This window comes from Mus pahari, chromosome 5 (assembly GCF_900095145.1).
Source record: "Mus pahari chromosome 5, PAHARI_EIJ_v1.1, whole genome shotgun sequence".
Lineage (NCBI taxonomy): Eukaryota > Metazoa > Chordata > Mammalia > Rodentia > Muridae > Mus > Mus pahari.
The window spans coordinates 109,035,763-109,060,785 of record NC_034594.1 but is presented as its reverse complement, the minus strand read 5'-3'; the positions used below and the strand labels follow the sequence as shown (position 1 = coordinate 109,060,785).

The window sequence follows — 25,023 nt, the reverse complement described above, 5'->3', positions numbered from 1 at the left end:
GAGAGAGAGAGAGAGAGAGAGAGAGAGAGAGAGAGAGAGAGGGAGGGGGAGAGAGAGAGAGGTGGGGGTAAAATATAGAACATATATGATGCATGTGTGCGCATGTGTGAGAGAGAATAAATATAGAACATGTATGTGTGTGCATGCCTGTATGCATACTAGTAGATACCCAAAATGCAGTGATGATTTTAATGATAACTCATTTGATGATAACTGTGCTGACTACATCTTGAAGTGAGTCAGCATCTGAATATCTGAATTCTAGGAATCTTTTAACTAGGCAATTGTGTGGTGATTGCTCATTTGTGATACAAGGATTTGACCTGTATTTATAACCCAAGATCATTAGCATTTAGTCTGGATTGCTTTAGGTCTAACATCTCAATTGAAAGGGTTTTACATAAATATTTTCATACCAACTACTAATTACACAAAGGGAATGGTTAATCTATTCGCTTTATTTTATAATTACCCTAATCAATTCATTAGATGAATTGAATGGTAAAAGATTGCAGTTTTCATGAGAGCCTGTTTATTAGGGCCTCTGGTTTTCAGGACAAGGGCACACTACCTCTTCCTGTTCCAGCCTTGGTTACTGATCAGCCTTGGGGAGGTGCTTTGTCTGCCTCTGGCCAGCACCAAGAACTTTATTATAGAGTAGGGTTTTCTGCTCGTTACCTAAGAGTCTACATCTGAGGCATTATCAGTCTGGAATCCTTTTTGTTTTTCTTCATTAAATTCCACTTTATAATTCATTATCATGGAATGAGAAACATTTTTTCTGGGTAATTAGGGTGCAATCTGTTAGCCACTTTTTTCTGCCTAATTAAAGCCACTATCTCCCCCCCCCCCAAGAAAAGTCAATAAACTACAATTCTTCAGTCCAAGGAATCTTCTTGGGCAGTAGTAGAGTCTATAGAAATGAAACTAGATTCCCCTTTGGAAACCATTCATCAGGTTCTAAGTGGACACATAATGGCCTTGTTAACCCATGCCTTGCATAGAGCCTTAATAAGGTGGCTTCTGAAGCCAGGGTATGTGGACCAGAGAGACTGGGCATTTTGAAGATGTCGGCTCCGTTCTGCAAACTGATTCCTCCTCTTACTATTCTATTTCCCGTGGTAAGTAGGCAAGTAGGCAATAAGTCATCTGCTCTGTTCTGATACGTGGTCTCACTTTGGGCTAGTCTTCAATTTATGGTCAGTCCTCCTCCCTCAACTCAGATAATGGGGATTATGGACTGTGCCACATGCCAGCCAATCTGCTCTACTATTAATCCTTTCACAGCTACTGGCTCATGAGCATCTGCTATGTTGTAACCCCTATTTCAGATGCTGCAAATCATAAATGAAAGACATCTTTCTAATTGAGAGATGAAAAATGAAGTTGATGTCTCAGGGAAAGATGAATTTTCTAATAAGGTCATAGGTTCAGAGTATGTTAGTTGAATCAAGTAGAAAATGTATTATCCTTGTGTGTGCAGAATAGAAGACTCATATTGCAGAGGCAGAGGGAAAAGGTGTGAGAAAATACAGCCTTGTTTTCAGTGCTGCAGTTCTAGGTGGCTAGAATGAGAGGGGGTATTTATAATAGGAAATGGGGATCATGCCAGGAGGCTCTTAGTCTTTCCTTCTGAGGATGTAAGGAGCTGTCCTATGTACAGAGGAGTGACAGTCTGGGTTGTGATCCAGACTGCATATTGGAGACATAAGCACTGGAAGCTAATGCTGGGGGGGGGGGTCAGGAAAAGCTCAAGTCAGTTGCCCCTAATGGCAGGGTTTCAGGTAAGAGGCAGGTCTGAGGCATTCTCCAGGGAGCACAGAGAAACGCTCTGTTGTGTAGATGACAGACTGACAAAACTTGAGGGCTGATAGAATAGCAGGATGGGCACAGGAACGGGATGAAGAAAAGGACAAACTGAATTGGCAAACTTGAGAGGAAGAAACAGGCAAGCAGAAAGTGCTCCTGTTAAGGTTAACTGAATGAAGGTTATTTGTGACATTCAGATAGGACATTCAGGAAATGTAGGTTTAGCATACCTAAGCTACAGTTTGAAAGTCTCCAGAACTGAATACTCTGAGGGCCAACACAATGCCACAGGAGACAGTCCCATTTCTGACTTCATGTCACAGTAAAACCGGAGGTGCACTAAAAATACAGTAAAAAGGCTCTGTAGGCTACATGCCTAAGGTGCATGAGAGACAAGTGAGTTTCTTGCTTGAGGTCTGTTGACAATATTCCTTATGCAAATGCCTGAGATCTGCAGAGACAGAGAAGGGGAGGAAGGAGAGAGAAAAGACATCTGGATACTTGTGAATCCTACACATTGTAGGTAAGAGATATTTAACCTAGAGTTGATCCAGAACTCAAAGACATAATTAATTTCAGACTGAAAAGATTGAGGCCATGGCCAGAGAGGTGAGAGGAGGCCATGTCTACAGAGTAAAGGTCCCATGGAGAAAGGCTAAATGGTAAGCAGAGTGGCAGCCAGCGGCAGAGGTGACCCTGGCTCTTTGCAGTTCTGACTGGAACCACATGCAGGAAGATGGCAGGCTCTGTGTCTCCTTCCTGTGCTTGGGAGCATTGGAGTCAGTTCTGTTACAGCTATAAGGCTCTGTTCTCAAAGGACCCACAGTTAAGAGCCAGTTGGCTGTGAGTCTGCAGTTGAATCCTGGTTTTGTTTTCAATACGTAACAGTTGTATAGCCGAGGACTGTGTTTTTAACAGTTTGAAGAAGTTTACAGACCATTCACATTGGCCTCGCTCTTTTTTTTTCTCTTGGTCTCATATTTGGGTAAAGTGACAATTAATTGTATTCAGATGGCCAAGGGGAAATGACTGGAATTGGACTTTATCAGCCTTTTGGATTTCTTCTTTTCTTTTTTCTTTTTTCTTTCTTTTTTATTTTTTTGGCTCTCTTTTGGTTCTGAACCTGATGGGCTTTTTTTTTTATGCATTGGGTGTTGGTTATCGGAAACTGGGTGTCATCAGAGCCTCAATCCAACAAGTTTCTTTAGTTACACGATGCCATCCAAATATAAATAGCTGTCCTTAAAGTCTGTGTGAAAAGTTAAGTATTTTTAGATTGAAGTTAAATTGTAAAGTAAATGAAAGTAAATCTTAAAAAAAAAAAAAAACTTTGTATTGTTTTTAAGGAAGAATAAGGCTGCAGGCTGGAAGGGGTAAGTAGGAAGTGGGCTGGATCCACAAATAAAATGTCTCACTTGAGTGCTGAGGTATTTATTTGATCTTAATCCCTCTAGTAACTATCAAGCTTTGGGAGAATCAAAGGACCCAAGAGGGACAAGAGGGCAGCATGGAAGCATGGAGAGGCTCACACGTTGTACACTGCACATCCTGTGCCCTTACATTTACCTCCTCAATTAATTGCTATCAGTAACCTTAAACAGATTAGTAGTACCCCCATTTCACTGATGAAACTATTGAGACAGGGAGACTTGGGCAGCTAGCTAAGATCTCATAACTGAAGGCACTGCAGCAGCAGTCGTCATCCAGAGTCTTTATCCTAACCGTAAGATGTGCAGCCACTGGGCCTCTGTGCAAGAGCTCCTAGATGGTTGCAATATTCCCAGTTATTGGGTCTGATTTGAAAATGATGATCAGGGCAATTGAATCTAGTTTAATGAGGGAAAACTTACAAAATAAAAAGGGGACAAATTTATCTCATTTTTAAATTGGAACTTTAAAATTAGAATTAAGAGCAAATAAACCCCTTAGCACTCAAGTGAAATATCTTATTTATGGATCCTGCCCACTCCCTACTTAACCTTCTGACCTATGGCCATGTAAGCGTATTGTTTTGCAGTCTGAATAAAGCTATTGACTCCTACCTTTGGAAAGGAGAAAAAAATATGCCATGCCCTGTGGTAGTATCATGTCTAATGCATCTCTCACTTTTATACAAATTGTTACTCTAAAACCATTTTTAGCACTCAAAAAGAGATCCTTATAATCAGGTGATTTTATTATTTTGTTTATGCTATTAATTGCAACTTGGAACCCATTAAGTTGTAACAAGTTTGCAAATGGTAGAGTGTGAATTACCGGGTTGTCTGAAGGACCTTCTAGCCCTGCCTCAAACCCTCTACAGTGTTTCCTCTGCTGAGGTCTGCATTCTAATAGACCATTCAGCTCCTGAATCCAAACAACTGTGTATTTGAAGACTCAGTTTCTCTGTGGAACAATAAAAATAGAGTAATAATTTTTAATTCAGTTTTTTGTTTGTTTTAATTTCTTAGAGTGTCACCTTTCAGAGCAGAGTAATATTATGGGATAACTGTGGCTCTAGTAAAGCCCTGACCTGTGACAGATTTCCCATCAGTCACACACAATTGTGTCATTTTTAACCACCACCAGCTTTAGACTCTAGGACAGCTGAACCCCTACTTAAAGCCTTGTCTGAGATTTCTAATAAGTACAAGTCTCTCCCTATTAGTTTACTAAAGGAACCAGATAACCTGGCCCTTGATTGCATTAAATCAGTTTTATTTCTTACCTTGGTCTTTTATAGACTTGCTTATAAGATCAAAGCTGTGTCTTAGATTTTATAATCGTATATTTATTACTCTACATCACTGACAATGCTGGCAAGACACAGACAGGTACTTAATGAAAACCATTGTCTGTATAAAATTTGACTGATTTTGAAAAGTCGGAGGCTACATGCTAGAAATTGCAATGTCTGAACTGAAAGCTGAACGTGGATTTTCCCCAGGGCAATTGAAATGATTCCTGTTTGTCATGCTAGCACATCTGTAGCTCCAAAATAGAGGAGTTGATATTTTGGTTTCTGTAGGGCAAAAAGAAAAAGCTAAAAACAGAGGAAGTCCCTGATATGTAGAAGTTACTGTGAAATAGCATTAAACCTCGTGTGTCTTGGGCTTAGGCACTTGGGATTATTTCCCTTTTGATTTTTTACTGTTACTGTGGGTTAGGTCGGCAGACTGGAATCTTTATGGGGAAGTGCCTTATCTGCTGAACGCCTTGAAATCTAGGAAGCCCTTTTTAAATTTTTAATTAACAGCTTGGTCCAAATAAAATTTAGATGACTGCTATCTAATAAGCTACAGCATTTACTATGTTGAGAAAGAGAGAGACAGAATCAGAGACAGAGAGAGACAGACAGAGAGAGAGAGAGAGAGAGAGAGAGAGAGAGAGAGAGAGAGAGAGAGAGATCCGTCTCAGCCAGGCATGATGTCAGACTTATCATTCCAGTACATGCACACACGCACAAAAAGACATGGCTGAGTGCCAGTAATCTAAGCCTCGAGAGGGTCGCTACAGTTAGAAGCCACCAAGGCTACATAGTGAGACCCTGCCTCAAAAATAATCAAACAGGGCAAGACAGATGGCTCAGTGGTTAAGAGCACTGGCTGCTCTTCCAGAGGTCCTGAGTTCAATTCTCAGTAACCACATGGTGGCTCACAACCATTTGTAATGGGATTCGAGGCCCTCTTCTGGTGTGTCTGAAGACAGCAATAGTGTACTCATAAATAAAATAAGTGATTCTTTAAAAAAAAAAAAATCAAACAAAAAACATTTCTTCTTGGGCTTTGGCCATGGGAAGCTTGCCACCTTGAAAAGGTGTGATCTGCTGAAGAGCTTGTGAGACACAGGTACTCAGAGAAACATAAGGATACCTGAAGACTAGGGCACTCAAGATTGTGCTATGGACTTTTAAATTCATAGCTTCTTTTCCTGTGTTAACGATGGCGCTCAGCACATGCTAGGCAAATGATAGGTAGTATTAACAAACTGATTTTGGAGGCACAGTCAGGTTTTACTGAGCCCAGTTTTTAAATGACTACAGTATACATTGAGATAGCTGTGCACACTGGTGTATCCAAGCCATAGCTGTGCAACCCTGTGGCACTTCTAGACACAGCACAAGGATGGCTAGATAGAGATTGTGTGTGCTTATAAAGGCACATATACATCCTAAGGATCTTAGAATTATCTTTTAAAAAATGGTTTTTCTAGGGTATTTTAGAGGACTTGGTATCTTCACATAATTCCTTCTAGGGTATGTACATTTTGTAATTCCAAAATAATCCAGACATTCTTCAGGAACTGTAAAAACTATGAACTGTAAAATCATAATAATATTTTGGGAGCTTAATAAATGTACCTGAAGATGAGTATTTCTATAATAACAAACATATTTGTATTTGTTATATTTATTTGGGGGTGGTGCTCACATATGCTGTGGTCAGAGAACAGTTTGCAGGGGTCAGTTCTCTCCTCCCACAGTGGTGGTCCTGGAGAAGCTCATTCACTTTACATGACTTGGTAGCAAGAGCCTTCCTACTTAGTCATCTGGCCAACCCATGCTATTTTATTTTAAAGCGTGGTAAGATATAGTAAAACATGCAAGCTACTGCTGCTTGCTTTCCTTCTGCCTGTAGCCTTATAAAGTTCACGTGATAGCTGTGTTCACATTTGTTCCTCCACACTAAACAAAAAAATGACAAATGCACGGGGAGGCATTATTCAGCATGTGACATTTCCCCAATATTTATCATATAGGGTCTAGATGAGAGATGGCTCAGTGGGTAACGCACTGGCAAGCCAGACACCCTGAGTTTGATCAGTGGCATCCATGCAGTGTGGAGAAAAGGACTGATGCCACCCATCAGTGAACTGCGGGTCCTGCAGATCCAGAGCTGCAGGGTCTCCACAACCAGGGCAACAACAGGATGTCTGAGGGGAGTCCCAGTGAGGGTCCAGGACTGATGGAGCAGCAGAAGTCAGAGGCCTCGGGACTACACCAACTCACCTCAGTGAACATTTGCAAGCAGAAAAGTGTGGACGAAAGGGATGAGGAGATGAGTGGGATTGGGGTATATGATGTAAAATTTACAAAGAACCAATAAAAAGTTTTCAAAAAGTAGGTCAAATCTAAAGATGATCACTCTCATTTTTGCTTATTTATAATCATGGATTCATTTAATAAATATTTATTACTTTCTGACCAAAAAAACCTGATGCCATGAGGTTGTCCTCTGTCCCCACATGTGCACACCATGCACACCCATACCCAAAATAAATGCAGACACAGAGAGGAGTAGCTGTAATAGAAACAGTGTTTAGTGGTGACGGTGACTTTCTCATTTAGATATATTTTCCATATGTATTAAGTAGTAGTTGGTGCAGGCAAGTCAAGCATTTAAAATGATAAAGATTTTAATATGATGAAGATAGATGTGATTTTACAGTTGCCAATTTTTTATTTAGAAGTCTACTGTCTCTCACACATACTCAAATGAATGAGTACTTTTTCTAGCATAAGGCAGTATTTTTAGCATTGTTTGGATACTGCATATATGTGGTTACTCATTGTAGCTGAGAGACTATATTTCTTCTAGGATGTTATTAACTGGACCATGTTTTGATTATATCCTGGCCCCGTATTTATGAAAATATAGATTTGCCATGATTATGTAACTATTGTATGTACAGTTGACCTTCTGCTAGGCAGGTTTTCCCCCCAAGTGGGCCTGCCTGACCTAATCACATGAGCCTGATGACACAAAGAGCACAAAGTATGAAGGGGGGGAAGGACCCGCATGCCATTGCTGGATTGAAGGGGGAGGGGCTGAGCGAGGAGAGATATGGAAACCCCACAAGCCCCAAGTGGCCACAGGGGCCTGCGGCTAAGACTTAGGAGTCTCCTGACCAATGAGCTCAAAGGCAGACAACAAAGAAAGCACCAGAGCAGTGCTGCCCTGCGACCTCTGAGGCCATGTGTCTATTTTAAATGCCTAGGATCTTAGCATCTTACTAGGGATACGGACTTAGGAAGGTCTGCTCCAGCACTATAGAGCAGGGTGCCATCCTTCCTTCAAGTTTCCTCATCTCAAATGTATTAAAGCAGGGAGGCAGAGGCAGGCGGATTTCTGAGTTCGAGGCCAGCCTGGTCTACAGAGTGAGTTCCAGGCAGCCAGGGCTACACAGAGAAACCCTGTCTTGAAAAAACCAAACAAACAAGTGTATTTCAAGAAATCCTATACATTTTTGTTATGAATGGCATTCCTAAAGATACAAGGCTAGGACACTTTTGTCTTTCCTAGACATACTGAGGAAAACATAATGGTTTCTAGCATTGTGAGGTATGCAGTATGTGTGCATGTGCATATATGTTTTTATGATTAGGTCTTTCAGGGATTTTGAAATTTGGTCTTGAATTCTGTCCTTGAAGCCTCACTTGTATTGGCTTGTTTCTCATCAGTCTTTAGTCTGTGAACTCTAAAATGGAAGAGCGGTTCTGTGTGGGGAATCCCAGAATAGCTCAATTTGTTTCCCCTGGCTCAGCTAGGATACAGAACATGGTATAAAATGTTCCTTCTACTTAGTCCTTCTTTTGGAAATGTAAATAGGAGATTTTTTTTCCCATCGCTGTGGGGTCAGACCGTGACTCCAAAGGAACATGAGTTAAAGCAGTTTCAACCTTGGCAGTGGACATGTGACTTGTTCTGTTCCTTTCCCTTGGGCCTAGCTTTCCTGAGCCATGACTTTATTTTAAACTTAGTAGAAAGAGTTTGGTTTTAATTATGTGCCTTTCTGAATCTCGATAACTTTCAAGTTAAAAGCTTTTGCGGGGATATTCTAATCTAGCCTCTGGTGTTTTGAAGGCCCACCTCATTTGGGAAATCAAAACCATCCTGGTTCCTGTCCCTTTCTGGATTGCCATCTGAATTAATGGCAATCTTCACTCTGCTCTCTTATTAGAAGCAGGCCTGAGATGGGGGCTGTTAAGGAGTATTTAAAGAGGCATGAAAGGAAGGCCTACTTCTTAATTTGGGACATTTTTCAAACCATATTTTATCCAGCCAGTCATTCTTTTCACCTCAGCTCACTGGATTCTTATTGATTTCTCAATAGCTTTACCTCTCTTCTGCTCCAGGGTCCCATTCCCAGTATCTACTGCCTCCACTTGAGCCATTAAAGCTGTGAAAGTAATCCCTTCACTGAACAATTTTTATCCAGGTCAAACGTACCAGAGACCCATCTTAATGGACATCTTTCATTTGTCTTGAGTGAAAGGTAGAGCAAAATGCTCTTAAACAAAACACTTAAAGATGTTTCTTCCAAGATTCCTTATTCAAATGTATGAGATAATATATTTATGTGTTAACTTGCAAATTGGGTAAAAATTCACACCACTTTTGAAATACGTAGTGTTATTTTGCAGAAATTAGATATCTAGACCCTAGAGTGGAGTAAATGTAACTATTATGCTTTAAAAAGAAAAACTATTCAGAGGCCAGAAGTAAGATAATCAGGCCATCCCTAGGACATAGGTAGCCACCGTCCCGGTCTCTAGAGCATCAGCGCTCCTACTGAGGGTCTCTAAACTCTGGGTCCCAGAAGTCCTTATTCCCTGCCCTCCTCTGTGGGAGACCCTTTGGTGTTCATTTCCTAGTCTGTGATGTGCTTGCCCCTCATGACACTCCCCTGCTTGCTGCTCCCCTGAGACCATTTAGGCACACTGCTGCTTCACTATCTCTAGATTTACTCAGTAGACTCTGTGAGGATTGGCAGGCAGCTTTCTGCAGTGAGAAGCCATGTGAGCCTAACAGTTGAAATGGGCTTAGTTTGAGTGACAACAGAATGAAAAGTTGACTTTAAGTTGCCCAAGATACCCAAAGCTTTTTCTGCCTTGGGTTTGTTCTCATTCACCCTCCAGGCACCTGGGATATCAAAAGCAAAGCAAGCCAGTATTGTCTAGAGGTGTTCATTCGTGAAAATCAGGAAGCATTATTTAAAAGCTTAAGTCATTTTATCAGGAGTTAGACAATTATACATTAAACCTTGTATGGTTCAGGTGTCTTACCCTGCAGTTTATAAGCACACTTTTCTTAGGGTATAAACTTAAAGGAAGCCTTTTCTTTAAGAAAGAAAATACTATCTCCTTTACAAGTCAGCTTTCCCTACTTTTAGAAATAATGTTTACAGTCAGGGAACCATTTTACCTCTTCTGTACCCAAATCTCATTGGCTTCTGAGCTTTAGGAAATTTATACATCCTCCTTGAATGTGTTGGGTTAGCTATTCCAGAACATTGCTAGAGCTAGCCTTCAATGCAACAATCAGAAATTCAAGAATCCCACATCACTCCAAAGTCAGGTAGAAGATAGAGGGGGTGTTCTGAGAACAGTCAAGGACTGACTTAGAAATGTTCTCTGCCCTGTTGGGGTCTAAGTGGACCATCTACTGCCTTGTCTGTTAGATCAGCCTTCCCGTATACATTCAATAAAAGGTACTAGGAAGGAATTGATAGCAGGTAATCTTAACATGCCTGTTCCTAGCTTTTAGTGTTCCAGGCAGTGTCATTCGCCAGCTTCCAAGATGTCTGTCTGTGAGAATTATCTCTTAGAAGACTGTGGGGGCAAGAACTGTTATAGCCATCACAAGTCTGAGCACATTGGCATTGCCTCTCTCCACATACTCTCTTCTGTGGAAAAGTAAGCCCTGTGGAATCTGCCTGCTCATATCCAGGTACCCTGTGGCCTTTCTCTGGCTATTGCTTTAGAGTACTAATCTATTCTTTATGGTTTTTCATGTTTAAGTATTTGCATTTACAGCATCCTTAGTTTATACAGTATGCACAGCCATACTGTGTAGTCAAATAACTGAGAACTTTACTTTGGTGTGTTGTGTTTCTGGAACATTCTACAAGAAAAAAAAAGTTAATTTCATTCTCACAGTGGTAAATCAATGGCAGTGATAGCACACTTTATTATATCTAGCTGCCTAGATTGAGACATAGTGAAAATTCTGACTTCCCTGTTTTAGTGGGGCAAGAGTAGAGATGGGCGCCAGAGTTCACAGAGTAAAAATTAAAGCTGAAGATGTCAAAAATCTTATTTCACAGCAGGCTGTTTACAAGAAGGAGCTGAGGGAACATTTCCAACCGAGGAACCAACTGAGGAGAAATGAAGTCAGCTAGACAGAGCTGACTTAATTGTCAGGAAGTTAACCAGACTGTTGTCTGTGCACACTGTAGGATGCTTATGTTACAGAGGGAAAAAGCAAAAGGCAGCCCCAAGCAGTCTCTTCAGTCATAAACAAGCTGTCCTTTATACCTGAGCAAGAGTGTAGGCCTGTCTCTGGAGGGGCAGCAGAGAGGTCTGGTGTTAAAAGGCTGTTCTGCCCAGGAGGGTGAGAAATTGAAGCAGTGCCATGCATTGGAGTTGAATCCTGGCTCAAAGGAACTAAGTTAGCTTTACTGCACTGAAGAGCAGCGGCGGCGGCGGCGGCGGCGGCTGTACATCCTTATAACTGAAGAAAGAGAAGGAACGAGGAAGAACACTGGCATTTTTAGTAATGTATTTCCTCCCAGTTATCCTATGTAACTCTTACCAGTGGGTGCTGGCTACTTGTCCAAGTGTCATGGGTAGAAGAGTAAAAATTAGAACTCAGAGCCATGTAATCCATGTAGTCAGCTCTAGATACCCATACCATGTTCTGACCTGTTAGCACTATGGATCTTAACTGGGAACAAGAGAGTAGGTGAATTCAGATAAGGACTTTTAAGTTAATACTTTAATGCACTCACAATAAGTGGTCACTGTTGAAACAGTGGGTGAGTGTGAGTGTGTGTGTGTCTACCATCATTTCTAAGAATTCATCTTTCTAGAAGCGTCTTAACTGGAGCTCAGGAGTCACTGCTTGGCTCCACAGCACACATTCACATGTTTTCCCACTCAGGCTCCAGACAAGCTCCTGAAGTATGCTCACAGGACTCTCCCTGCGTGTCATAGAACCAGTTAGGCCTCTCTCTCTGGGCCTCTCCTGCATACCATAGGCTTTAAGTATAGAACAGTCTCTTCACATTGGCCAGGATGACGTTCGGTCTCAGTTATTCACAAGTATTTGACAAGTCACAATTAACATTTCCCTGGGCAGTAGATATTAACTCACATGCTGTAAGGCGGATCTTACCACAAAGCTAGTGAGCGTGCCTAGTGAGCACCCTCACTCCTCAGTCTACTTCTCTCACCCACCCCCATCCCCATCCTGGGAATTGAAGCAAGGGTCCTGCACATGTTGAGCAAGTGCTCCACAGAACTGTATGCCCTGACTTCTTTTTACTTTTTATTTTGAGACGAGCTCTTCCTAAGTTGCCCAGGTTGGCCTTGAACTCTGCAGCCCACATAGGCTTGACCTGCCTTGGCCTTCTGAATAGCTGTGATTACAGACCTATGCTGGCACCCTCAGCTCTTACATAGGAGTATTGGTCATTATGGAGAGGTGGTGAAACTGTAAAACATTTAGTTATTGTGTGTGTGTGTGTGTGTGTGTGTGTGTCCACATACCACAGCGTTCAGAGGACAAGAAGTTGGTTCTCTCCTTCGACATGGAGTTGCGCTCAGGTTGTCAGACTGCATTTGCCATCATCGCTGTTGCTGTTCTTGTTGTTTTCTTTCTTGTCTTGTTTTGTCGATGGTGTTTGTTGGCTTGTTTTTCAAGACAGGGTTTCTCTGTGTAGCCCTGGCTGTCCTGGAACTCACTTTGTAGACCAGGCTGGCCTTGAACTCAGAGATTTGTCTCCCTCTGCCTCCTGAGTTCTGGGATTAAAGGCGCGCAACACTACTGCCAGGCCTCCTCTTGTTTTTTTGTTTTGTTGTTGTTGTTGTGTTGTTTTGTTTTGTTTTTTTAATGCTAAAGAGAAAACTTCAGATAATGTCAGTGGCCAGTGACAGGTATGACATGTTAAAACCTAATAGAAATATATACCTGGCTGTCACTCACACCTGACAGATCTCTGGGTTTGAGGCCAGACTCTGTCAAAACAAAAAAGACAACAACAAAAACAGATATATAAATATAAAAAAGATTGTCATAACTCCACATTTCTAAATTTTAGAATTCTCAAAGAGCATCACAAGTATATGAGAATGTTATACCATAAATCTTTCTAAGTGGTTTACCTTGAATGGGAGCTGTCTCGTTGTGATGACGAGATCATTCTGTAGGTGATGATGCTTGCTGTCAAGCCTGATGGTCTGAGTTCAGTCCTTGGGACTCAAATGGAAGGAGAGGGCGTTCTCCTGAAAACTCACCCTGACCTCCGCACCTGTGCTGTGGCCCATGTGCACGTGTGCATGCACACACCATGGATGCGTGGGTGGGTAGGTGGGTGGGTGGATGGATGGACGGAAAGAGAGAGAGAGAGAGAGGGAAAGGGAAAGGGAAAGGAAAGAATTAATTAATTTAAATGTATTAGTAACCAGGATATATCATAAAACGGTGTGGAAACTTATTAAGAACACATTTAAAAAGTTTCTGCTCCATAACTACAGGGGGAAAAAAACCCACAGAATTAGGATGTGCTCTTTTGACCATTGTAAGCACAGCCCTTCATGAAGAGGGATTCCATAGACAGCCACCTCAGCATCTCCAGGGAATGCTGTAGTAGGCCGCTCTGTGCCTGGACTGACAGACTGAAGATCTTCCAGGGAGGGAAGACGCAGTGCCATGGAGTAGAGCTCCCAGGTCAAGGATCCCTTCCTTCCCCAGATCGCTAGACACTCTGGTCGGTCCTTCCTTGTCTGCCCTCTGAGGTTTTGTTACTCTCTTAACATCTCAGAAGAGGAAGTAAATACATTCATATAAATCAGTTAAATGCTTATTTGCTTGAGTTCTTTTTTTATGAAAGGATGGAAAAGCAAAGGTCATTTATAATGTTTTAAAAAATGAAAGACAAAGACATAGTCACTGTTGTTGCTGGTTTGTTTTTGTTTTTTTAAAGAAAACACTAAGCTTATAGTTTGCATCTGAGATCTGAGATCTCAAAATACTTTACTGTTTTGACCAGCATCTAAGGGACTAGGGTTGGACCATGCCCACAGCTCCCTCATCCCTTCACCTTTCCTGTGACCTAGGAGGAAGCCAGCAACAGACCTGAGGTTTTGTTCATGAACTGCGCTGCTTACTCAGGGGAGGTGGGGTGGCTGGGATAGTGAGGGGAACTATAGGATGGATAGTGTATGTCAGATTGCTCCATGTCACATGAAAGCCAGTGACAGTCCCTCCTACAGCACAAGCTTGGTTGTCTAGTTGATGGAGAGGAGAGTTTGATCGCTTTGTATTTTGGGGTCTGCCACTTTGAAAGGTTGCTATCGCCAAAGCCTCAGCCCCGGTAAGCTGTGGTACAAAGATGTGAGTTAGAGCCAAGTGGCCCTGTGCGCCGTCAGTTCAATTAGCAACTCCTGTCTCCACTAGAAAGTTGAGACATCTGATTTGAAAAGTACAATTTATGAATGGATATATAAATTAATCTCTTGCTAATGCTATTTTCTTCTTCTTTTTGTTTTTGTCTCCTTTCTCTAGCATGAAAGACTTTCTAGGTAAGAACTCTATTTTATGTGCATGCTTAATCTTTGTGAGAGAATGAATGCCTAGTTAAGCTTAGGTCTATGTAAAGTTTAGTAGCATGCTTCATATGCTTTGTGTTCATTTCTCCAGTCTCCATAATAGTCTTACCTCCTACCCAGTGTTATAAAACAGCTGCAACTCTCCTTCCTGCCGCAAAGCACGCTTCCTTCAAGTTCCCTGTGTATACTTCCAAAGGATGGGTTGTCCTGAGCATCAGCACCAGGCCCTGTGGGCACTCGGGAAACTGCATGCATGAAGCACTGCCCTTGCCTGCAGCTAGGGTACAATCTCTCCTGGGGTAACAAACCCTTTCAGAAGAATGCAGAAAGTGCCATTTCCTCAGGCAGCCAGGCATCATGGGTGTGGGAAGAAGCAGCTAACCTAAGCTGATAGTTCCGAAAACAGGATTGTTACCAAGGAGACCGTGAGCTGAGACTGCCACTCTATAATGAACCTAGCCCTGTAGCTTATTTCTAAATGGGGCTTAAGGATAGTTTATCACATGAGCCAAAAGGCTGATTTGCAATTACTAAAATAAATTAATATAATTTTTTCACAGTATCTAAGGTACAAAACTGATCTTCTTAAAGAAGAAAATAAAAATAATCACATCTTTGGAACTAAATGTTTGAATCTCTTCTTCTCCACTATTCCTGTGACAGAGAAATTTCAAGGAGATGGGATAAGGAAAAGATGTAGTTCTAGAACATCACAGGGAAATTGGTCTCTAAATCTGTTTGGTAGTTTGAACTTGTAGTTTAAACAAGCTAGTTTGAACTTGTTAATATATGCTAAGTTGTATATGTTGTCTTCCTCTATCTGCCCTCTCACCAAGTACCAGCCAAGAATGAATAATTTACTTGCCAAGTCGTATAAATTGACTTTGCTTTGCAACATTGAAAGAGAAATATTTTGCCATATCTCATCTTTAGAAAACTCAGTTATGTTACAATGGCTAAACTGAAGGACACTTTCTCTGCAGATTTTAAAATATATCATAAAATTGTTATGATTAAAATACTGGTGTACCAGTTCAAAAGTAAGGCCAGAGGGCCAGTGAGACAGCTTGACTGGGAAAGGGGTTTGCACCACACCTGACAACTGAGTGGTATCCCAGAACCACATGACAGAGACAGGAAGAACCAATTCCTAATGCTGTCTTCTGACCTCCACACTCCTACACATATGTGCACATACATACATACATACATACATACATATATACATACAATCATAAATGTATCAAAAGTAAAAATAAGCAAAGACATTGACAGAACAACGTCCATACTGTAATACCTTCAAAGGTCAGATGTATAGTGTGAGTTTGCATCTCATGAGTGGATAGAAAGTACCTAACTGAGAAAATGTACTTTTTTGGTTTGCTTGCTTATTTTGAGAAAATACATTTTTCCTTCAATCCATACTTAAGAAACCAACAGAAATATATTTCAAACTGTTACATTTTTAAATAGAAAGGCCCTTTCTACAGAAGTAGCACAGGACAGTATTTTATTCCCCTATGTTGGAAGCATCTTCTCAAATAGTACCCTAACGATGATAAAGCATCTAGTCTCACTGTGTGAGTTCACACTGTTGCTGTTAAAAAGTAACTGACGAGCTGAGCATGGCACCTCAGACTTGCAGTTCCAGCTCTTGGAAGACTGAAGCAGGACGCTCAAGACCGCAAGGTCAGCCTGGACTACATGGGCAACCCTAGACCAACTTAGGCAATACAAGGCTCTGTCTCAAACCAAAACCGAGGAGAAGAAGAAGAGGATGTCTATAAACATCAAAAAGTAAAGTGAGGTGATAAGTTTGTGAGATGTGTCACAGTTGTCAAAGCCCCGTTGTGTCAGAGCATCCTCCCAAGTTGTGACAAGAGAAAGCTGTATGCTATACAATGTGTGACTAAGCCGTCCAGGAGCAACAGCACTGAATAACCACACACTGAACCTCCCTCCCAATTAAAAATACTAAAATAGGACATAAGAATACCATTTTCAGCCGGGCAGTGGTGGCGCACGCCTTTAATCCCAGCACTCGGGAGGCAGAGGCAGGCGGATTTCTGAGTTTGAGGCCAGCCTGGTCTACAGAGTGAGTTCCAGGAGAGCCAGGGCTACACAGAGAAACCCTGTCTCAAAAAAACAACAACAACAAAAAATTTTCCTGTAAACTCAGTGTGATGGCAAATCTTGGTTGTCAACATGATAAACCTAAGAAGAGCTCCCCCTCTCATCAGATTGGTCTTTGGACATTTCTGTGGGCCATTTTCTTGATGTAGAAGAGCCTAGCCCACTGTGGGTGTTGATATCCCTAGACAGGTGGACCTGGGTTCCCAGTCAGATTCTGCTTGGAGCTCCTGCCTCAAGTTCTTGCTGTGACTTCCTTGGATGACAGACTATAACCTATAAGCTAAAATTAACCCCTTTCCTCCCCCAAATTGCTTTTGGTCACGTTGTTTATCACAGCTATAGAAAGCAAACCAGGACAGATGGAATGAGATAAATCTTTTTGGAAGGCAGTATAGCTATGCATAAATGAATGTTCAAAATAGAGTTACCTTGATCACATATTTACATTTCTAAACATTTTTCTTAAAAAGTGGCAAGTGGCACACATCAGGAATTATTGCACTCAAGAGGTAGAGACAAAAGGGTCTGGAGTTCAATATCAGCTACATGTAAGCTTGAGGCTATTCTGGGCTATACAAGGCCCTATCTCAATCAGAAAACAATCAATCAATCAGTCAATAAGGTGATTGGCCAACTGAACCAAGACTTATAAATAAGACTGCACATTTTAAGCTGGGCGGTGGTGGTGCACGCCTTTAATCCCAGCACTTGGGAGGCAGAGGCAGGCAGATTTCTGAGTTAGAGGCCAGCCTGGTCTACAGAGTGAGTTTCAGGACAGCCAGGGCTATACAGAGAAGCTCTGTCTCAATAATAATAATAATAATAATGATAATAATAATAACAATAATAATAATGTAAATAAAATGAAAATAAAAAGACTGCACATTTTATTGTAGTTAATAGATATGTTATAGCTAACAACTTTGAAGCAGTGTGTCTATCACCTGAAATTTGGTTAAATTACCAGATAACCAAACCAAGTAATGAACTGTATAGTCATTTTTCAGGAGGCAGTATATTTATTTTATTTTTATGGGAAGATGCTCACAGAATCATAAGTATAGGGAGGAGTTAAATAATGTAGGTCTTATCTGCCTTTATAGGAATGTGTATTTTAACATTTTTGTATTTGACATTACAGAAGTATATGAAATCTACTGTTAATAGCAGTTATTTCTTGGGTAAGATTATGGGGTAGATACTTTAGTATTACTTCATGTATTTCTTTTGTAGTCAGAAAAACCACCACTGCAGAGACTTCTGTGAACAGGGATTGGGAGGGCGACAGGAGCCCAGGTCCTGGCATCTCTAAGAGAGAAGCTTCCTGTGCAGCTGCCACATTCCTCTGGCCTCGCCGCCCTCCTGGGCCTGCTCCCCTGCCCTTCCAAGTGCTCACTCCAGCTCCTCCCTCTGCCCACAGCCACTACAGAAACCTAAGCAGCTCAGGGGACACAGGGGACAGTGGTCTGGAGGCTGCATTGTTTACAGCGCTTTGTATGTGCTACCCAGGAGTGATTAGAGCCCAGGAAAACAGAACCTGGTGTAAAGGGTTAAAAGGACCCCAGGACACTAAGCTGGGGTGATTAGCTGAGAGAGTCCTTCCTGTGCACTTAGTGTGCTGGAGGTAGAGCCACCAACAGCTCTGGAAGCTCACCTGCCAGGCATAGAAATCTTAACTGCAAGCCTAAGTCTTAATGTGGAGTACAGGGGAGAAAACGGGCTACTCAGGTACATTTGACTCCAGTAGACCCGTTGTGCACCCAGAAGCCCAGGTGTCCTGCTGTGGCTGCCATCCTTCTCTTTCCCCAGTGGCTCCTTCTCCAGACCCATGTGTTTCTGATTCACTGACTGTTCATTGTTATCATTTTCCAAGAGCCCTTCAGAGCCAAGAAACTCTGACTTTTAAAGGCACACTCTTTGGGGAAGCTGTTCCAATACCAGTTAACTTGAAAGCCCTAAGATTTAAAGCAGCACATGGTCCAAGCCACCAGTTTTTCAAGTGAGCTCCATTCTTGGCACATGATAGCCTCTCTCCCCAAGCTGCATCATTGCTCATTCGCATGCTGACCGTGAGTGTGGCCATGAGACCTGTGCATGCTGGCTGAGAGATTCAAGGAAGGCAAATTTCTGACCAGAGTTCTCGGCCTGAGAAAAGGCACAGTCAAGCCTTAGGGTCTCTCTCTCTCTCTGTGTGTGTGTGTCTCTGTCTGTCTGTCTGTCTGTCTGTCTCTGTCTCTCTCTCTGTCTCTCTCTCTCTCTCTCTCTCACACACACACACACACACACACACACACACACACACTTTGTTCTCAAAACCAACTTTTATCTTATAGGCTGGAGTCAGGAGGCACCAATCCGATCAGCAGCGATTCCTACAGTGACCGTGCCTCAGCTAGAGCCCGCCGGGAGGCCAGGGAGGCTCGTCTAGCCAGCCTGACCAGCCGGGTAGAAGAAGACAGCAACAGGGATTATAAAAAAGTAGGATCTCTTTCCAGTTTCCTGTTCCTGGCTTATACTATATAAACCTCTAGCCTTTCCCACCAGTAGGAAAAAATAAGCAAACTTCCGACTAAGGCACACAAAGGTATTTCTGCCGTGCTCTCTCTGTTTGCTTCACCGCTCTGCCCATCAAAGACCATGTGTATGTTGTTTTTATTGCAGTAAAGATATGCCTAGAGTCAGATATTTACAAGTACAGGAGAAAGTAAGAAATGTACTATTTTTAAAAAGAGTAAAAAGCATAATGCTATATGTCTGAGCACATGAGAATTATTCGGTTAGATTTATTTTTAAGAAACATATGCTTTTAATAAGGTGTTTTGAACATCAACCAAATACGTTTTGGTGCTAGTTTTAAAATGATCACCCACTTCTCCTGGCTCTTGCTCTCTGGTCTTTGGAAACATTCCCTCTCAGGTGTTGGCAGTGCAGGGGTGATGGGGAACCAAAACATTTTGGTTAAGAAAATTTTTCTTGGTTGATTTTTTTTGTTTGTTTGTTAAGCAGAATTTGACAAAAATCAACAAACTGGTTCCAGAAACAATAGTTCTGTTTTGTCTCCGAGCTACACTCCACGAAGTGCAAAGGCCTGTTGGAGAAATGGCGGTGCAGTTTTCCTCCCAGGGTATAGCCTCACTGACAGGGGAACTTGGCATCTCTCACCTTGTGTCCAGCACCTGAGTGCACGCTGCCTGAAGCCAGAGAGCGGTGCCCCTCCATAGCCCACCCAGTGACCTGGTTCTATTCCCTTCACAGCTCTATGAGAGTGCCCTGACCGAAAACCAAAAACTGAAAACAGAGCTTCAGGAGGCCCAGCTAGAGCTTGCCAGTGTAAGAGCCAAGCTGGAGAAGGTGGCCCAGGTAAGGAAGGCTGAACGAGGCCGGGCAAGGCGGGCAGGGCGGGCAGGGCGGGCAGGGTGGGGTGGAGGCGAGCTAGCTAGGGGACAGGCTGGGAGACAGAGTCAAAGTGGCACAATTTTGAAAACTGACAGTTAAGTTCTGTGACCAGCTCACTGATGTTCTGAGTGCTAGTCATTGATATTAATATAACTTCTTACTGCAGAAGTACAGATTGGGCCAGAGCTGGGTCAGTGCTAAGTGGTTCCTCCCATCCTGCTGGTGCTCCAGTTCAGTTCCTCCGGACCTCACCTTGTGGAGAGAAATAAGCACAACACTGTAGCTGAATATAGAGAGCCCCAAATGAAGCCCAAAAATCTTAAGTAGTTTGTTTACATCAGGGGATAAAGTAGTCCAGATTAGTTTTCAGGGGGACTCCACCTTGGAGCAAAAGTGTCCCTCTTTGCATCTGGCACTATGGAAGTGGTGACAGTCTGATCGGGTAAGCCACTTCTTCTTACCGCCAGAGCTGACTTAATTACACAAAATCTGAGAGGCGACTAGGGGGCATGACCTCATTGCCCACGAAGCAAGCCCTGTGGCTGACACTGCAGCAGCAGCCTTTGGTTAGTGCAGAGTTAACCAGAAGCTGTTCAGTTATTCCCTCCCAGAATTCTCGGGGACTAAGTATTTCAAAAGCAGAACTGGGGTTAAAAAGGGGGTGGGAGGAGGTGGGTCTTTACAAGAATATAAAATGAAAACCAGAGGTGGCTACTTAATCTGATAATATGGTATAACTCCATTGAAGAATGAAATTATAGGCTCCTGGAGTCCCAGGCACAAGGTATGTCATCTGGGAGGGGTTGAGTACCATCTTAGCATCTTACTGTAGCCCTCTGACAGGGGATGCACAAGGGAGCAAACAGGGGAACAGGAGCCATACATGGCTCTTACTGCACTTCCTGAGACCTACAGCTAACACATACTAGATGAAAAGCGATTTCATGGGGTGGGGAAAAAAAGGTCTCTGATTTAAAGAAAAACCCATGACAAAATTTATAACCCTGCCATCAGGTGGGGGGGCAGGATAAGTGCGTTTATGGCCTCTCTCCCTCTGCATTACTAAACTAGGCCGTGTGTCTTGTCAGAGACTAGTGTGGTTCCGAATAGTAGTAAATGCAGCCCTTAAGCTGTGCCCTTCTCAGAACATAAAGGAGCAGCCCGAGAGAAGGACTGCAGCCCACTCCTCAGCAGGGCTGCTGACACCACCAGGAGCTGCTGGAGTTCTTCCCACCAGCCTAACGACTGCTCAGAGTGACCCACACAGAGCAGAATAGAGTTTGTCCTTCCCAGTCCCTGGGGCCCCATTGTAAGCCAGCCAACTGCTCTGCTAGGTATGCTGGGATAGACTTAATTTTACCATAGGCAAGCTATTTGAAGCTCAGAAAGAAATGATAGTGCTACAAACCAAGTCTCTATTTACCAAAAATGGAGATGTTTGCTAGGATTGTGGAGGGACAGAGGGCCTGTCAGCCACATGCGTTTGTTTGGAGACAGTTCCCACATGGGCACATGCAGCATTTTACATAAAACGTCAACTCAGAGTCAAAGGAGTTATAATTTAAAACTGTACAAGCAAACAAAAAAGCCAGTTCTTTATATTCTGACTTTTGCAAATCTCGAAATCTTCCCAGCTCAAGCTTAGGAAAGAGACAAAGGAAGTTATAAACAAACTCCGAGATCTGCTAATACTTTTTCCCCTTTCCTTTTGCTTCTCAGGAGATGTAGTGTAACAGCAGACAGCCATGACCTTGAGAGCAGAAGGTGAAAGTCTAGGATAGGAGTCAGAATTCTAAGTTTTGTTGTTAGTTTTAGCTGTTCAGTAATTGAGAAGAAAGGAAGGGGAGGGACCATCTGCAGGGGCGGCCTGATGTCCCCACTCACTGCAGCAGTCTGGGCACTGTGCTGGGCAAGATAGAAGAACCATCCTTTATTCGCTAAATGTCTATTGAATGTACAAGATTCCACCCAGTCCTCTATCATGAAGACCATAGGAGACTTAGAGATTCCTACATTCCTTGATTGAAGGCAGGACCTTTCCCTGAAGTTACTCCTTTTAGGTTTAGTGGCCAAATCTTTTTACTTTTCTGAAGGGTTGAAACTGAAAGTCAGTGATGATCTAAATATATACCATAAATCCTTTGTTCAGATAAAATCTTATTAACAGATTAAGAAGGAAGCCAAACAGATAAAAGTGGAAATGTCTGTTGAGATACCAGAAACTAGCTAAGAAAATCCCTCGTGTGAAGACGGCACGCTAGAAGGAAAACGGCCTCAGTACTCAGAACAGAAGCGCGCGCCATCCGGGCCGTGTTAAAATTTGGGGGCTTCCAGCCTGGGAAGAAGAGCTGCATCTGTCTCTGGGGTGGAGCCTGGTGATCTGGTGTAAGAAGGCTTAGGATCTGGACTTTGTAGTCTAAAGGGAGAGGGAAGACGAGAGTCGGGTATGTGTCAGGAGTGCCATACACATGCAGAGCTTCCAAAGCTGTTCTTGCCTTCCCTCCCTGGGGCCATCCTACATACTGTTCAGGGCAAGTGTCAGGGTTCGCAGTCTCACAGTCTGTTTGCTTGAGACCCTTGCTAAAGGGAAATTCCAGAACCCTGCCACCTCTTTCTGGCTCTCTGGTATCTTTTTTTTTTTTTTTTTTTTTTTTTGAGACAGGGTTTCTCTGTGTAGCCCTGGCTGTCCTGGAACTCACTTTGTAGACCAGGCTGGCCTTGAACTCAGAAATTCGCCTGCCTCTGCCTCCCAAGTGCTGGGATTAAAGGCATGCGCCACCACGCCCAGCTCTGCCACCTCTTTCTGGATGTCTGGTGGTGAACCAGGGAAAGCTGGGTTCCCTACTACGTGTGAGATAGCCTAAACAACAGGTGTTGTCCTTCTGTTTGCACAGCAGAAACAAGAGAAGACCTCTGACCGGTCGTCGGTGCTGGAGGTGGAGAAGCGGGTAAGCTCGTCTGTTCCCTTGGCCGGCTGCTGCATGTCTTCCCTGACCTTCTCTAACTTTGTTGTCCATGCCAGTGGAAAAAGCTCATCTTAAGAAGGCAGGAGCTCCACCACATTCCGTTCCCAGCTTAATAATCTTTTTTTTTTTTTTTTTGTCTGACTCTGAACAGTAATTTGATGACCAGTCCTTTTGGCTTTCCCATATAGTTGGTTAGTTTGAACGTGCCAGTTTTGGGGTGGGAAGGAGCCTTGGGAAGTCATCTCATGCATTCTTCTGCCTTCAGACTGCACACAGACACAGAGCTATAAAATATTTGGTTATTTAAACATGCACACAGGTCTAAGGGCTCTCTGCCTTTTCCATGGCCTCAGACAGAAGTTCCAGGCCATCCACAGCTACATAGCAAAACCTAGTCGCAAAAGGAGGAGCATAGGCTATGAGGTAGCGCAACAGTACAAGTGCTTGCTAGATGTAAGAGAACTGGTTTCCAAAGGTTGTTCTCTGATCTCCATGTATGTACCACGGTATGGATACACATGTGTGTGTGCACGCATACACACACACACACACACACACACAAGCACACAAGCACACAGATATAAATATTTTTTAAAGAAAGTTTCATTAAGACCCTTTGCTATTGATCTAGGGCTTATGATTTAAGACCTGAAAGTCAGCCTTTCATCAGCGCTCTGGCAGAGGACGTTCTAGTCAGATTCCTGACCTGATCTCAGATGTTTATATCTGGAATTTGATATCCTTGGATTAGGGAAACTCAGTTAGATTTAGTGATGAACCCTAATTCTGATCTGACTCTAAGGATATATAGTATGCTCCTATCTTTCTTATTGTCTGTGGGAAAAGTTAAGTTTTGTTTCATTCCCTTGGCCTATACCCAGTCCTCCTTGGCATCTCATCTGGCTGACAGCACCTCCTTGAACTCAGACTAAGAGCCGCTAACAGAGAGAAAGCAAGAGAAGGGAGAAGTTGCAGACAGTGACACCTGCTTCCCTGCTGACCATCCACTCCCTACCATAGAAGAAGTCCCCTGGGGACTTGGGTGGAATGTTACTAAAGGTGATGGAGTTTTGTTTCTAGAGAGCAAGGGTCCTAGTGACTTGCAGGCATTTAAATTTTTTAACTTGAAGGACATTAGCAGGGCGCCGCCTCTGTGTCTTCTAATTTTCTTATAGAAGACTTAGGTAATAGGACCGTCGCCAGTAAAGTAGCTCTGTCCCATGGCAACAGGGCAGAGTACACATATGGAGAAAGGTCAGCCCTAGTGGAGACAGACTCAGAGACCATGAAGTTGCTGATGGTGTGATATGTGGAAGGCAGCTTTGTGATGGCTCCCTAGCCATTATCTCTTCAATAAGCTCCTTGTTTCTCAATAGGAGAGGCGAGCACTGGAACGGAAAATGTCGGAAATGGAAGAAGAGATGAAGGTATGATGGCACTATCTTTGTCTTGGCGCGTGTCTGTTGTCTGAATGCCTGCCTAAAGTAGATACTTGAGCCTAGGCTTGCCCGCTATAAATGTCACTGCCAACTGAGCACCCTCAGGAAGGGATGCTGGAGTGAGGAAGTGAGCCCCTCTCCTCAGCCATCTCTGGGCTCCCTCAGTTCATGCCGCATCCGCTGTGGCCATCTCAGAGCCCTTGTAGGAGTAACTGATTGGGATACGGGGAGACTTCCAGCAGGCTGCAGACAAAAATCCCAAGCTGAACTTCCAAGGTTTTCAAAGCAGCGACTTCCCACTGGGGAGACTAGGTGAAAGAGCTAGAACAAGTTCTCCCCGTTCTGCAGAGTCCCCGCTAAGGGAGCTCCCTGTAGCCTGGGCTCCGCTGCAGGCTTTTCTCGCCAAACAGCTCTTGCAGGAGTGCAGCTGAGTCATTCTACAGCAGTATGAAAATGTGTCTGCATATTGATTTCCTGTCCTAGGCCATTTCCTCTGCAGTATCCCAGAGTTCTTGGCTTTCACCCACTAGAGCAAACGCTTATTTCCACGTGACCTACTCGAGGGCTGATGCCTCCCTCTTCTCAAGGATGACTGACAGCAATAATCACCTCCCTTATCTTCTTGAATGGATTGTTGCCAATTTTGAGTGCCAGTCCATTGCTATAGGAAGGGAGGGAGGGAGGGAGGGAG

General features: G+C 43.1%; 1 protein-coding gene across 1 annotated transcript in view; it reads left to right on the top strand.

The window, feature by feature from the left end:
- Ppp1r12b (protein phosphatase 1 regulatory subunit 12B) overlaps positions 1–25,023 on the top strand; it is a 200,741-nt gene that overhangs the window by 159,475 nt on the left and 16,243 nt on the right. The window contains exons 19-23 of the mRNA XM_029538692.1: positions 14,355–14,371; positions 18,865–19,009; positions 19,787–19,891; positions 22,822–22,875; positions 24,270–24,320. Of these exons, the coding sequence (XP_029394552.1) occupies positions 14,355–14,371; positions 18,865–19,009; positions 19,787–19,891; positions 22,822–22,875; positions 24,270–24,320 (372 nt within the window). The remainder of the gene's footprint in view (positions 1–14,354; positions 14,372–18,864; positions 19,010–19,786; positions 19,892–22,821; positions 22,876–24,269; positions 24,321–25,023) is intronic.